This window comes from Pelodiscus sinensis, chromosome 2, assembly GCF_049634645.1.
Source record: "Pelodiscus sinensis isolate JC-2024 chromosome 2, ASM4963464v1, whole genome shotgun sequence".
NCBI classification, from domain to species: Eukaryota; Metazoa; Chordata; order Testudines; family Trionychidae; genus Pelodiscus; species Pelodiscus sinensis.
In genome coordinates, this window is record NC_134712.1 from 241,293,784 (window position 1) to 241,307,746 (window position 13,963).

General features: G+C 44.0%; 1 protein-coding gene across 7 annotated transcripts in view; it reads right to left on the reverse strand.

Moving 5' to 3' along the window:
* Window positions 1-5,859, reverse strand: part of RBM33 (RNA binding motif protein 33) — a 173,164-nt gene extending 167,305 nt beyond the window's left edge. For 5 of the 7 annotated variants that reach the window (XM_075922763.1, XM_075922761.1, XM_075922758.1 and 2 more), the window contains exon 1: window positions 5,607-5,858. In XM_075922763.1, the coding sequence (XP_075778878.1) occupies window positions 5,607-5,631 (25 nt within the window). In that variant the 5' untranslated portion in view covers window positions 5,632-5,858. Of the gene's footprint in view, window positions 1-5,606 lie in introns of all 7 variants that reach the window. The other 2 variants (XM_075922762.1, XM_075922759.1) reach the window with 1 other exon arrangement.
* Window positions 5,860-13,963: the final 8,104 nt, after the last annotated feature.

Here is a 13,963-nt window from a genome sequence, read left to right on the forward strand (position 1 = left end):
TTTTATTAAATCAAGAAACTATTTAAGTTTCTCCCTTGCCCCCAAATAAATACATAAAAGAAGAAAAAAATATATCCTACAATATTCAGTAAACAAGGATTAGAAATATTTTCTTAGCGGCTTCCTAAACAGGTATTTTAACAAAGTAACTAAACTGGCTGACAAATTTTCCGGGAAGGAAGTTTTTGTTAAAATGAAGGAAAAGCTGAAAATCTCAATTACCACTGGAGAAAAGACAACTTTTTACTCTTTTAATTTAATACTGAATACCTTATTTATAACTTATCATACAGTATCATTTAACATACAGAAAATATTTTAAATACTATTTTCAATTTATCATCTTTTCTATATAGCACTGTTTTGTTACGCAGTTAAGTGTTTGCAGGAGGAGAGAATAGTGGTCCATACACAAACAAGCAGTAAGGTAAAGCTTGAATTTCCAAGATGCAAGAGTAAAATCTGACAACACAAAAATTGTATCCTCCCCTAATACTAGATAATGTCTCTTTCTATTCTAGCCAATTAGCCCGTTATAAGACGGGATTTTCAGGTCTCTCTCCTGAACCTCCAATCTCTCGCTCCATGTGTGTCTCTGTCTCCTCCTCTCTCCGCCCCCTCAGCTCTCCTCTGCCTTCTGCCTCCTGCCTCTCACCCAGGGGACCGTAGAGCCCAAACGGAGCAAGCAGCTGTTTGGGCTCCCCTGTGGCAGCCCGGCTAAGCGGCGCATAAGTCAGCCGAGCGCCAGGGCAGGAGGCGAAGCGGGGTGGGGAGGTGACCTATACAGCCAGGCCCCGCCCCTTGGCCATGCACATCACCGCCCCGCCCCCCTTTCCCTCCTGCCGTGGCGCTTGGCTGACTTCTGCACCACTCAGCCGGGCCACCGCATGGGAGCAAGCGGCGCAAGCGGCTGTTTGGGCCCTGCACTCCCCATGCAGCAGGGGCCACCCAGAGGTAACAGCCAGCATTTCAGCAACAGCGCCACCTAGAGGGAACAGCCAGCATTTCAGCGTTACAGACTCTCAGACATTGGGCTACTATATATATGATGATTCACAGAAGGGACTCTGGTTTTCAAAAGGGTCTTTATATAATGCATATAAGTTTGAAACATTAAAAAGCAATATATGTTGCTGTAACATTAACATCACCACTGTTGGCATTGTTTGTAAAAAAGTTCCATCTCAGCATGCGTTTTACTTTACCTGATAATACCATGATACTTGACAGTGAAAATGGGGGCAAATTAAAACAACGACAACTGGAATTCAATCTAAACTGTTTTTAAATCTGTTAATACATTGTAAATAAGCAGCAAGACTTCTTATTTTGGGGCTCAAAACACACTGGTATTTCAGAAGATGACAATCATGCAGTCAGTTATGACACAAAAGCCACTTTCATCCTAATTACCTTGTTTACATGACAGCACACACAAGAGTATACACACATACTGTTAGTTCAAGGCTAGACTGCACAACTCTAATATAGGTAAGCATTTATTCATAAAGTGTCAATGACATCAGTGGGAGTATCTCAGTAAGCAAGTGCTCACAAAAACATAAGGATTGCAAAATTTGGCTCTCAATTACTGTACTCCAGTTTTGTTTTGTTGAGTCTTCAGAACAGTTTTGTTCCAAAGGTATGACATTTATTTGCCAATAGTGCCTCAAAATAGTAGTGTTATTGGCATTGGTGTATGACTGAATACTAGGGAGGTCAACGTGTAGTCAACTACATGATTAACCGATAAGCCCAGGCTTGTCAGTTAATTCTATCGACTACATGCATTTCCCTTCCCCTTGCTGGCTCTGGGGCACCAGAAGGCAGAAACCAAGGGCAGCAGTGCAAAGGGCAAGGAGGGCAAGTGGGTAAGCCAGCTGTCAAGCTAGCTTCCCTTACATATCAGCTCCTGTGGAGCAGTTTGCCCCCCTGTGCTGCTGCCTCAGTCAGAGGTAGCAGCGTAGGGGAAGGAGGTGGTAGGCAAGAACCGATATACACAGAGGCCTGGCTTTTAAGTCTGCTCTCTGCGTGCTGGTTCCACAAGGCCACCTGTCCCCCCCCCCCCCCCCCTTCCCTTTGCTGCCTACAGAGGCAGCAGGAGATGGGGAAGCAGGAGCCCATACTCAGGGGAGCCAGCTTAAAAGCCAGGTCTCCACGAGCACCAGTTCTGGTGAACCGCCTGCCCTCCTCCCCACATACACACACTGCTGCCTCTATCAGAGGCAACAGCATGCGAGCAGGGCAAGGGAGGCTGCCACAGAGTAGTCTCTGTGCACCGTGGGCCCAGGCTCACCACAGACAGAGGCTGCTCTGTGGGATGCCAGCACAGCCTCTGTCCACAGGGAGCTCAGGGCCCCTGCGCACAGGGGCTGCTGCAGCGGAGCAGTCTCTGTCTATGGCAGGCCTAGACTTGCTCTGTGGGATGCCAGTGCAGCCACAATTCACGGGAAGCTCGGGACATGCGTGGACAGGGACTGCTGCCGCCCCACGCTGCTGCCTCTGTATCCAGTTCTCCTTGCAGGCTGGCTCTCGCCTGCCACCCGAGGTATAGGACAGGGAGCACACTGGCTACCAGCCCCTCACCAGGGACTAAAGAATAATCGTGTAACTGCTAAGTTTTGATGCAGTTACACGATTAAATTAATGAATATCTAACATCCTTATTGTATACAACTATACCTGACCTCAGATCAGTGTAATTTTCAGCCCCCTAACTTCTGTAAGTTCCTTCTCACAAGTAAACTTCAGCAAAGACAAACTGTACCACTATACAAACCGTAGTGGTAACTGAAACAACATGACAAAGTAGCATGCATCTTAGGTATAACAAAAATATTCAGGATTCTGCTCATTTGCACAAAAACGGAATCGCTCACTAGGTTCTGTCTTCTTCTGTCAGGAGAAATTAAATTACAATGAAACGAGAAGCAATTTCAACTGGACTTATGCAAGGATCAGGAGAACTTGTACTACATCTCTGAATTGTGCAATGGCCTACAACAGTCAAAAATGTAGGAAAGGATGCTGAAGTGCTAGTAGTAGAAATTATGTTCTCTCACTGTCGTCCAAGCCTCCTCTAGTCAAAGACTGTCTTCCAAACCCAACCTGTTTACCGCAACCTCTTTCTCAAGACATTACCTCCCTTCCAGTGCACATAAAAAACACTTCACTAGAGTTATATGCTTCACCAGCACTAAACATTTCATACTACCACTTTGCAGCCCTTCACTGGCTTCTTCACCACATCAAGTTTCAATTTTTATCTTTACTTTCAAAGCCAACAGAAACAATCTTGTCTTTCATTCTCTACCAAACTAATGACACCATCTTGATGAAACAACCTGTCCACTTCTCCCACAGACATCTCTGGATCTCATTACTGTTTCACCCACCACACAGGAAGTGGCCTCCACACTATAGATAATCCAGCCAATATTCTATTATCCTCAATTTTAAAACTCGATTCTGCAATGAGAATAATTGAACCTATAACATTAATGCAATTTTTTAAACTGACCAACTAAGATGTGCACACCTACACTGAGTCACCATATGATCTCACTGTTGTGTTCCTTATTTTCCCTCATTACATACCTGGCCTACTGTTTACTATCACGATCTGTGCTTGAAATTACAAAGTAAACTCTTTGGAAAGTCTATTTGTACATTAAAACACATAGCACAGTTTCAGATGCTGTAATATTGAATATATAACCCTAACCTGGAGTTTACCTCTACTAACTACAGTGAGAGAGTCTACTACATCTGTACCTTGGTCTACAATAGAATATTACATCAGAACTATATAAATATTTTCAATGTCCAACACATTTTGGGGGCAGAGGAGAGACATAGCCTATACTGTGACCTCACAGGGGTGAGAACCACATCTTCCCAACCTACGCTCATTGCTGAACAAATTTTTTGAACCACACATAGGACAATGGGGTCCTGGTCCATGACTAGGTATCCAAGGCTCCAATAAGACAATAATACGATTGTAGCTTGAAAAAAAAAACCCACACACTTTCAATACCTGTTCCTTTACCTTGCCTGTCATGCACACATTTTCACACAAAAGCATGCCCATTCAGAATGTGATAGTTTTAAAATATAACTAAATATGACATTTTCATTCTCACAAAATATCAAGTGTTTATACAATATGAATTCCTAAAACATCAGTAACAGAACCCAAGTTTTCAGACTTCACTTTAATAAATGCACTAGTATTTTGACACCATTAAAATCCAACACCCTCAAAGATATTTATAAACATTATACATGTACCAGCATTGCTTTCCATCCGATGCTGCCCCCCAAATCCTCTATACTTTTTAAACTTTTAACAATGAAATACTGACAATCATTTTCTTTTAAGGGCTTATCTTCACTAGGAACTTTAATTGTTTACATTCTTTGGAACAACTGAGCTGGGGTTCTCTACATCATATCATCTAACCTATCTTGTGTTGACCATGATGAATTCTATGACAGTTATTTGTGAGTTAAATCTTGCTCCCAACTGGGTCTGATCATAATTAGTGTAAATGATAATCATATCGTACCATTGTTTCTACTAAAGGGACAACATCCTAACAGATAACCCAACTGTAAAAATACCTGTACAAGGCTGTTTAAATACATTTCCTAATGAAATTGATTTCCAAGAGCTACAGAGCAGGGAGGAGGTAAAAATGTATTTTACCTTGTGTTTTTCTCAAGAATTGATTAGGTGTGACCCAGCATATCTTTTCCATTTTTAACTCTTAAAAGACTGTATTTTAAATGTGTAGAATATTGCCTCAGACATTTAGAATAAGATAAAGCAACATAATAAGCTATTTTAATTTTATAGAATCATAAAACTGAAAGAACCACCACCAACTGATTTAAAATTCTAGTACTGAAATCAACATTTTCTATCTTGCTTGTGCTTCCATACTCCATATATAATAGGTATAACTACCTCATATGGTGGTTTTTAAAATAAGTTATTAATACTAAGAAAGTGGTGTGAGACTCTAATCATGAATGCCACTGGATTAAAAGCCTATGTTTAAAAACAAGAAATGAAAATGGACCTATTAGGTCCTATTTAGTCCACAGCTTGGGAAAGCTACTGGGCCAGTAGTGAAAAAGAAGCTTTTCCTGGCAGGGGAGGAAACTGCAATATCTAGAAACTTTCATTTTTTTTAAACACAAAAAACCTCTTTCTAAACGTGAATCAGTTGGGCCTTTAAGAGCCCACCCGCACAATGCCCACATTTTTTCCAAGCATCAGAAAAACTGACAAGCCTGGTCAGTTCATCGAAGCTTGTCGAGCAGCCACGAAACAGACCAGAACCGGTCCAATTTCGCTCCGCTGACCCCACCCCCAGAAGACGGAGGAAAATTAGTCCCCGTCAACGCCGTCTGCAGGCCGCTTTCATCACCACCAGCTCCGCCGCCACGGCTAGGCCCCAGGCCAGAGTTCTCGTCAGCTCCCGCGCACCCCAACGAGGCCCGCAAGCCCCAGCCCATCCGCTCATCGTCACTAGGCCCCGTGCGCCCCTGCTGCCCATCCCCCTCCCCCAGGCAACCGCACGGCCGGTCTCAGCTACCTGCTCCTCCCAAAGCGGCAGCCATGGCGCCTCCTCTTGCCCGGGCGCCGGCCGCTCCTGGCGCTGCCTCCCGCAGCTGCAATGAGGGCTCGGAGAGGCGGGGAGGCCCCGGACGCAGGCCCGGCTGCAGGGGGCGAGGCTGCTCCCCCCTCCCGCCGCCTACTCCACACCACCAGCCGCAAGAGAACAACAAACTAGCACAACATGGCGGGCGCCACTGACGGCAGGGGGCCGCCGCCGCCGCGCTGCATCATGGGATCGTGGAGGGCCAACCCTACTGTCCAAGAAACGCCGCTGGTTGGCTAGCTGAGCGAGGCCGCGCCGAGGCTGTTCCGAAGGGGCGCATGCGCCGCGCTTACTTAGGCCGGAACTACAAAAGCAGCCTGAGCGACAGCCGCAATGGGCATGCGTCAAAAGTGACGAAAATGATGGTTGGCGACGTGGGTTGCGGACCACTGGACCTACAGCCAGGGAAGCGGGAGAAAACGCTTGGGCTTTGGTGCGCCTGCGCGCTCCAGGGAGCGCTGGGTCCAGGTCTTTCTGGGAGCGTGCGCAGCGACTTCACCGGAGTGAGGCGGCCCAGCGCTGGTAGAGCGGAGGCACACTCAGTGGCCGAGGGTGCTGGGCCTGGCGCACCCGGGCCGCCTGACGAAGTGCGCAGGGAGCTCTGCCCCGGCAAGGCCGGGCTCTGGTGCGGAAATCCGATCGGCGCTCCTAGCTCTGTGCGGCTGGGAGAGGCCTCCAGGGGTCAGCGCCAGCTAAAGCGACACCACCCCGACAGCTGGGGCCAGCCTGGCCTTAAGTCTTCGGTGGTGGAGACTACACAAGCTCCCTTCGACGCATGTTCCAGCATCGGCGCCAACTCCAGGCGTGCTCTAGGCTTGGTGCACTCAGGGGGCAGAATGGTGGGCGCTGAGCACCTACCAGCAGCCAGCCCCTCCTTCCCCCGCACTTCTTGCCTGCTGCTCGCCCTGCTAATCACTGCCTCCCCCTCCTGTCTAGCACTTCCCTCCAGCTGTGCTCAGCTGTTCCCAGTGTGTGGGAGGAGGGAGGGCTGCCTGTGTTCAGGAAAGGGCCGAAACAGAGAGAGAGAAGAGGCAAAGCGAAGATGAAGGGGTGGAGTAGGAGTGGGAAGAAGTGGGGTGGGATTGGGGGAAGGTGTGAGGGTGGGACCTGGGGTAGAAGTGGGGGGGATCAAGCACTCCAGATCAAGTCAGTACTAGTGTGTTCCACTGCTTAACTATCTTTATTGTTAGAACATTTTTCCTAATAGCTAACCTAAATGCGCCTTGCTACAGATTACTTCTTGTCCTACTTCTGTTGTCACGAAGAATAATTGATCAGCATTTACTTTATAACAGCCCTTCTCATCTAAAAACTATTATTAGGCCCCCTTCAGTCTCATTTTCTCAAGATTAAAGATGCTCTTTTTTTTTCCAGTTTTCCTCATAAGTCAGGCTTTCTAAGCCTTTTATTTTTTTTTGCTCTCCTCTGGACTCTCAGTCTGATTATGCTCTTCTGTATCTTTTTTAACAGCTCGCTAGTGTTTAGGAAAACACCAACTAGATTGTGCATCCCCCTGCCTAAGACTCAGTAGGTTGGAGGGAGGGAGGAAAGTGGCAGTATTCCTGTAAGCTCCACCCACAAAATAAATCCCACCCTTTGAATCACCAAAATGAGATGCTACTTACACAGTAGATTTTGCAGATGGGTTTCTTAAGCTTGGCTCCATCACTGCAGGGATTGACTATGCCCTTAGGCCCAGGCAGAATCAGACTGAGCTCCTTCTTGATTAGAGGAGGGAAATTTGTATTTTCCAAATGCTACCCACTGGTGATATCAAAGAGGCATCACTTATTGTACATCTGAATTAGTTGCCACTACCATTCACACCTCTGAGGAGAGGTGTGCCAGGCTCTCTGCAGATTCATCTCTGCATCAAGTACAGGGAGGGCAGATCTACACTTGAAAACTGTAGCACTTTGTTGGATGCACTATTATGTCATAAAAGAGCTTCTCCTGTTATGTAGTTCATCCTCTTTTTGCGAGATGTGGTAGTTATGTTGACAATAGAAGCTCTCCTATCAACATAATTCTGCCTACGCTGAAAGGTCAGTATAACTGTCATTCAGGGATTTGGATTTTTAACATGCCTGAGAAATATAGTTATGCCAATGTAAATTTGTAGTGTAATCCTGGCCTCTGTCTCCTTTTTGAAGACTTTTTTTTCTATCATAATGACTAGAGACTTTATTTTTTGTCTCTTTCTAGGATACAAATAGACTTACAGCAAAAAATAACTGCATTTTAACACACAGTCCTTCAGGAACTCCTTGCTGGTATTTTAAGCTCATATCCATTGCTCCAGCTCCAATGGGGCCAAGATTTCCCCCAGTACATCTTGATGACAAACTCCTGGGCTGTATCTAGACTGGCAAGTTTTTCCGCAAAATCAAATGATTTTGCGGAAAAACTTGCCAGCTCTCTACACTGGCCGTTTGAATTTCTCCAAGAACACTGATGATCTCATGTAAGATGGTCAGTGTTCTTGCGGAAATACTGTGCTGCTCCTGCTCAGGCAAAAGCCCTCTTGCGCAAATGATTTGCGCAAGAAGGCCAGTGTAAACAGCACAGTACTATTTTCCGCAAAAAAAAAAAAGCCCTGATCGCGAAAATGGCGATCGGGGCTTTTTTGCGGAAAACCGTGTCTAGATTGGCCAGGGACGCTTTTCTGCAAAAAGTGCTTTTGCGGAAAAGCATCATGCCAATCTAGACGTGCTTTTCCGAAAATGCTTTTAATGGAAAACTTTTCCGTTAAAAGCATTTTCGGAAAATCATGCCAGTGTAGACGTAGCCCTGTTGTGTAAATGCTTTGACACACACAACTTGTTAAGAGTTCCCTACAAACAAAAGAGTGGATTAAACCTACCTAGTCTCCTTAAGGAGTGGTTTGATGATTGCATTAATCTCCCCCAATGAAAAGCCATTACAAGATGCAAGTCTGCCCCTGCATCTAATAATTTTTGCAAGGTTTCTCTGAACCACTTCTATTTCTGAGATGGGAAATGGGTTCAGTGAAAACATTCAAAACAAGGACATAAATATCAATGAATACATTGGCATTTATAGTATCTTCATTATTATTTCTATCTTTTTCTACCAATTTGATTGCTTTTAATGAATAGCATTGCACATTAAACATGTTTTCATTGAGCTATACTATACCAGGCATATATAGGGTTAAACAAATATATTAAACTGATACCACTTTTGAGGCTAATTTTTCATCCTGCTTTGCACCCATGGCACTGCTCTGGTGGCACAAAGAGACTTTCTAGAAGGTTTCTGAACCCCAGCTGCACTGATGCATGCAGCCCACAAGTGGGACAATGCATCGTCCACAAAAACAAAAGACAAAAGTCAATCTGTGGCAAGGGGGCACCATCGTGCATCACTGAGAGATCTATGTCTTTGGCTGAAATAATTTCAGAATATAAGAATAATCTTTTTGCTTATGATATGCATTGGAAGATTAAGAATTCTGATGACACTTTTAATGGTGTCTTTTTCATAGAATGTCATGCATCAGCTATTCTACAATGGTTGCACATTACAATTCCACATTTTGTGCAGGCCCTCCATTTCTCTTGTGACAGTCTTGCAAAAGCAATGCATATCCTCATAAGGTTTAATTACCATCATTCCCACTGTCTGGGACTTTTCAGTGCATATTCCTGTCATTCACAACTTGGTTAGAATGTAGCAACGTGTTTGCTGACTGGTGTGAACAACTATTTCCTATCTCAAAAAATTTAAAATAGTCCTGCAGCACCTTAGAGACTAACAAAAAATGTAGATGGTATCATGAACTTCCATGGGCACAACCCACTTCTTCAGATGACTGGAGTTAAGGGGTCCAGGGTCCAAATAAATAGCAGAGAAAGACAAGGGATGGGGAGGGAAAGAGAAGGATAAAAATGGAGAAAAAATATTGTCAATTAGAGCAGGGCTACTCAACCTGTGGCCCATTTGTTTGTGGCCCACAGTGTGGTTTGAGTTTAGGTGGGGCTCAACACGCCATCCACAGGTGGGATCCTTGAACATGGCCTCCACTGGGAACACACTCCACAACGGCAAGGCGTCTCCCTGGTGGGGTGAGTATTGAAAGACTCAAGCAGACAGCTGGCTGGAACAGACAGGTACAGGGTGTCGGCATTTCTAGCCCCTAGGAAAGAGGTGCCATGAGCACCGGGGCATTGTGGGAAGTGTTGGCTGCTTATCCTTGTGGACAGAGCCTGAGAGGTGCTGATGGGCTCACACTGGCCACGTTTGGGTCCAGTACCGAGGCCAGGCAGCCCTGTCTATGTCCTGCACAGAGCGACCAACTCCTGAGTGGGGACATCTGTCCTGCTTGGAATCCAGGATGGAGCTCCTGGGTACCTGTCCTATTTTGCCTCTTGTGTCTGGCCTGACTCACCCAGCTCCCCTCCCATCGCAGGTTGGAGCACTCTGACTTGGCAACTTTTCTTTTTACAGTAAAATCACTCCAAGAAACACAACCTGAAGCTTCAAACTAAACACCCAAAACACTGGTATACAATTTTATTTTTAATGAGAAGCATTTAAAATGGCAACAAAGAGATACTTGTTGGATGAACACAGGGTTTTCAACCCTGTTTGGGAGATGGAATTCTCTTTTGCAGAGATAAATGGAAAACCAATGTGTCTTTTTTGTCAAAAGGCTATTGCTGCATTAAAGACAACAAACCTGAAATGGCACCATGAATCTTGTCACCCTGAGTTCAAAGACTTGTATCCACCTGACAGCAATTTAAAAAAAAACTAAGATATGTTCCTTACTGGAAGGTTATCGTACTCAACAAGATATGTTCTGTTCTCAAGTTAAAGACAGCAATGCCATTTTAGAAGCCTCCTTCAAAATGGCTTGGCACATAGCTAAATCAAAAAGACCTTTTACCAAAGGTGAATTGATGAAACAGTGCTTCTTGGTCTGCATCAAATCACTTTTTGCAGAATTTAAAATCAGAGAGGAAATAGTTAAATATCAAAACTGTGTGTGTCTGATTCAACTGTAGTAAGACGAATTGAAAGCATTTCAGGTGATCTGTTTTCTAAATTGCTAAAAAACATTGAAAGCACTGAGTATGTCAGTCTGGCAATGGACGAACCTACTGATCATTCAAACATCTCAGTTCATAATCTGGGAGCATTTTTTCAATGGCAAAAAGTATGTCGAAGAAATGCTTACTCTGCTACCTTTGACAGGTCAAACTATGGGAGAGGCATTTATTCTGCACTGATGGTATTTTTTGAAGGACCAGGAAAATGCATTGATTTGAAGAAGCTTACTTAGGTAACAACTGATGGCACCCCCTCCATGATTGGAAAAGAGAAGGAGCTAATCTCTTTGCTGAAGAAAAATCCACAGTTTCCAGATTTCTTTTCATACCATTGCATTCTGCACGAAGAACAGTTATGCAGCAAACTGAAGAGAGGATTTCTCAAGAGCACAACAGATAGTGTCACAAAAATTGTCAACTTCATTGTAGCAAATGCCTTGAAACAGAATTGTGAGCTTTAGTTGAAGAGTACAAAACAGTGTGGTGACTTGGCAGTGCTTGCAGTAGTTAGATGACTGAGTCAAGGCAAAGTGTTAGATTGGTTTATGGATCTACTGCCTGCTGTATGAGTGTTTTGGGAGGCAAAGGATCACCAGGATTTACTGTTGTGTTTAGACGAAGAGACATTCCTGCTAAACATGGCTTTTCTCACGGATATGACATACCACTTAAATGCACACAATTTTAAACTTCAAGGCAAAGAAAAAAACCTGCTTTCTCTGATGTGTGAGGTAGTCTCACCTTCAGCAGTGAGATCTGGTGTTGAGAGGGCCACATTTGAAGAAGAGATGTTAGAACTGCAAAACAATAGTATTCTAAAAGCTAGGCATAAGGAAGAGGACACTGAAACATTTTGGATGACCTAGGTACTGTTATCCCAAAAATATTCTCACTGGAGACCAGCCAGGGTTACACTAGTATGGGTTTATTTCAACTAGGTAAAAGTAAAGAGGAGAAAGCAGCCACCAAAGGTTTAAGGTAAAGAAGATAGAACTCTCTCTCTCACACACATACGCACGGACAAGCAAGCAAGCAAGCACACAACCCTCCGTTCACTCACTCATTCACACCCATTCATTCCTGCCCTCAGGCACTCACACACTTACACAGACATATGGGTTGCAGAAGGAGCCAAGGCATGTGGAACCTGGAGGGTCTGTCTGCTCATCATGGCTGGGGAAGTTGGTCAGGAGAGAGACACTGGAGAAGAGCTTCTCAGGATCAGTGGAAGGAAAAAAAGAGTGTCTTACATGTGCTCCTTTTCTTTATATAGTGTCTGAATGGCTCCTGTGACTCATTCACCTTGTCATCAGGGAGCATGCCCAGACTTCCCTTTATCCAGCAGAGAGCATGCCCAGACTTTCCTTGATCCAGCAGGGAGCATGCCCATACTGTGATGATTCATTGCCATGTGGTCCATTGTTCCAAGCCTTCTTCAAACACACTCACTCTCTCTCTCCATTCACTCAGGGGAGAATGCAGCTTAGGGAAAGTTACAAGCAAGGTGGCTGCATGTTACAAAGATTACAAAGTTGCAGTTTACGGTAAGTTTGAGACTTACACAGATTGCAAAGATCGACAAGGATGACAATAAGTTGCAGTTTAAAACCTTAGACCTTACAGTTTGGTGTAGCTTTAGAAAATCCATATATATAAATCTAGTGAGCTCAGGCGGAGGCTTTTTTATGCAACAGGTACAAGAAGGCATGTACTCTGTATTACTGAAATGTGCCAAAAAGTGCTAACTTGCTTTGGGTCTATATGTGTCTGTGAAAGTTCATTTTCCTCCATGGGAATCATCAAGTCAAAACTGCGCACCTCTCTTACTGACAGACATCAGACTGATTGTCTGTGTGCTGCTACAATGGAATACAAACCTAATGTGAAGCAGCTGGTGAAAAGTTTGCAGATACAATCTTCGCATTGATTCCAGTAAATTCTAGTACCGTATTGGCAGTTTTTGTTTGATTTGTTAAAATTGTGAAGCCAAAACAAAAAAGTAGTTAATATAATGGTCTTCTGTTGATTTGCATTTTAGTAGTTACATTCCTGTACTATCATTGTTCATTAAAAGTGCTGTCCTATGGGTGGAAATCAGGTAAATATTGCATTTTATTAATATCAGCAGAACTGACTTAAATGGGGCCTGTGTGTTGTGTAGTCTTGCCTTAATTTTTGTATTCATGCCCATCAGTGTGAAATAAGGTATTTGAATATATTTGATATATATTTGCATGTGTAAGCAACCATGCTTAAGTTGCGGCCCTCGGCATGTGCTGTGGGTATCATTGTGGCCCCCAGGGCTTCCTAAGTTGAGTAGCCCTGAATTAGTGTGTCCATGCTAAATGAGACTAAAGAGTGGGCTCTAAGTATTCTAAGTACCCAGTGCTTGGCTTTTTATGTCATTAGGATGTGGAATATAGTCGCTTATCATGGTCAGGTCTTTGTTTAAATCTCTATTCAAGGTGTCAAACTTGTAAATGAAACCCAGTTCTGATACCATCTACATTTTTGGTTAGTCTCTAAGGTGCTGCAGGACTATTTGCTGTTATTTAAGTTTTTTCAGTTACAGACTAACACAGCTAGCCCACTGAATCATTTCCTACCACATTCAGTCTGCACTCTTTATATTGACTTCAAATTTGTGCAATTAATTTTTAAAGCTTTTGATGATTCAAGCCATCATGGTGATGTCTCAGTCCCTCACTTTGAGTCTGGTCCAAACAGGTGCCTGTACCCAGACTTCCTATGATTTTGGCTGTGGAGTGCCTCAAAACAGAATTTACATTTAATAAAACTATGACTAACGGTGATGTTCCACTGGCACAATTCACTTTCACTCCTTTAAGTGAGGTTGTGGTCCTTCAGCTTTGATATCAAGCTATTGTAAATGTTCTTTATTTCTCATCAGAACTTTGCAGGCTCACAGTATTCTAGGTGCATGTCCTGGACTGCATGGACCTTGACTACCTCTGCTCCATTTCAGTTGCCTTATGCTTGTCTATTGCTAATCTCATCGATTCATAGGCCTGAAGGGACCTCTGTGATCATCTGGTTTGACCTCCTGTATAACACAGGCCATAAAACTTCCTTGAATTAATTCCCATTTAGAAAAACATGCAATCTTCTCACCATCCCTCCACACCATGTCATCTCTGCTGGTGAACGTTTTTTTTCTTCCATGGTTATCCAACACACAACCTCCCTGTATCTCTA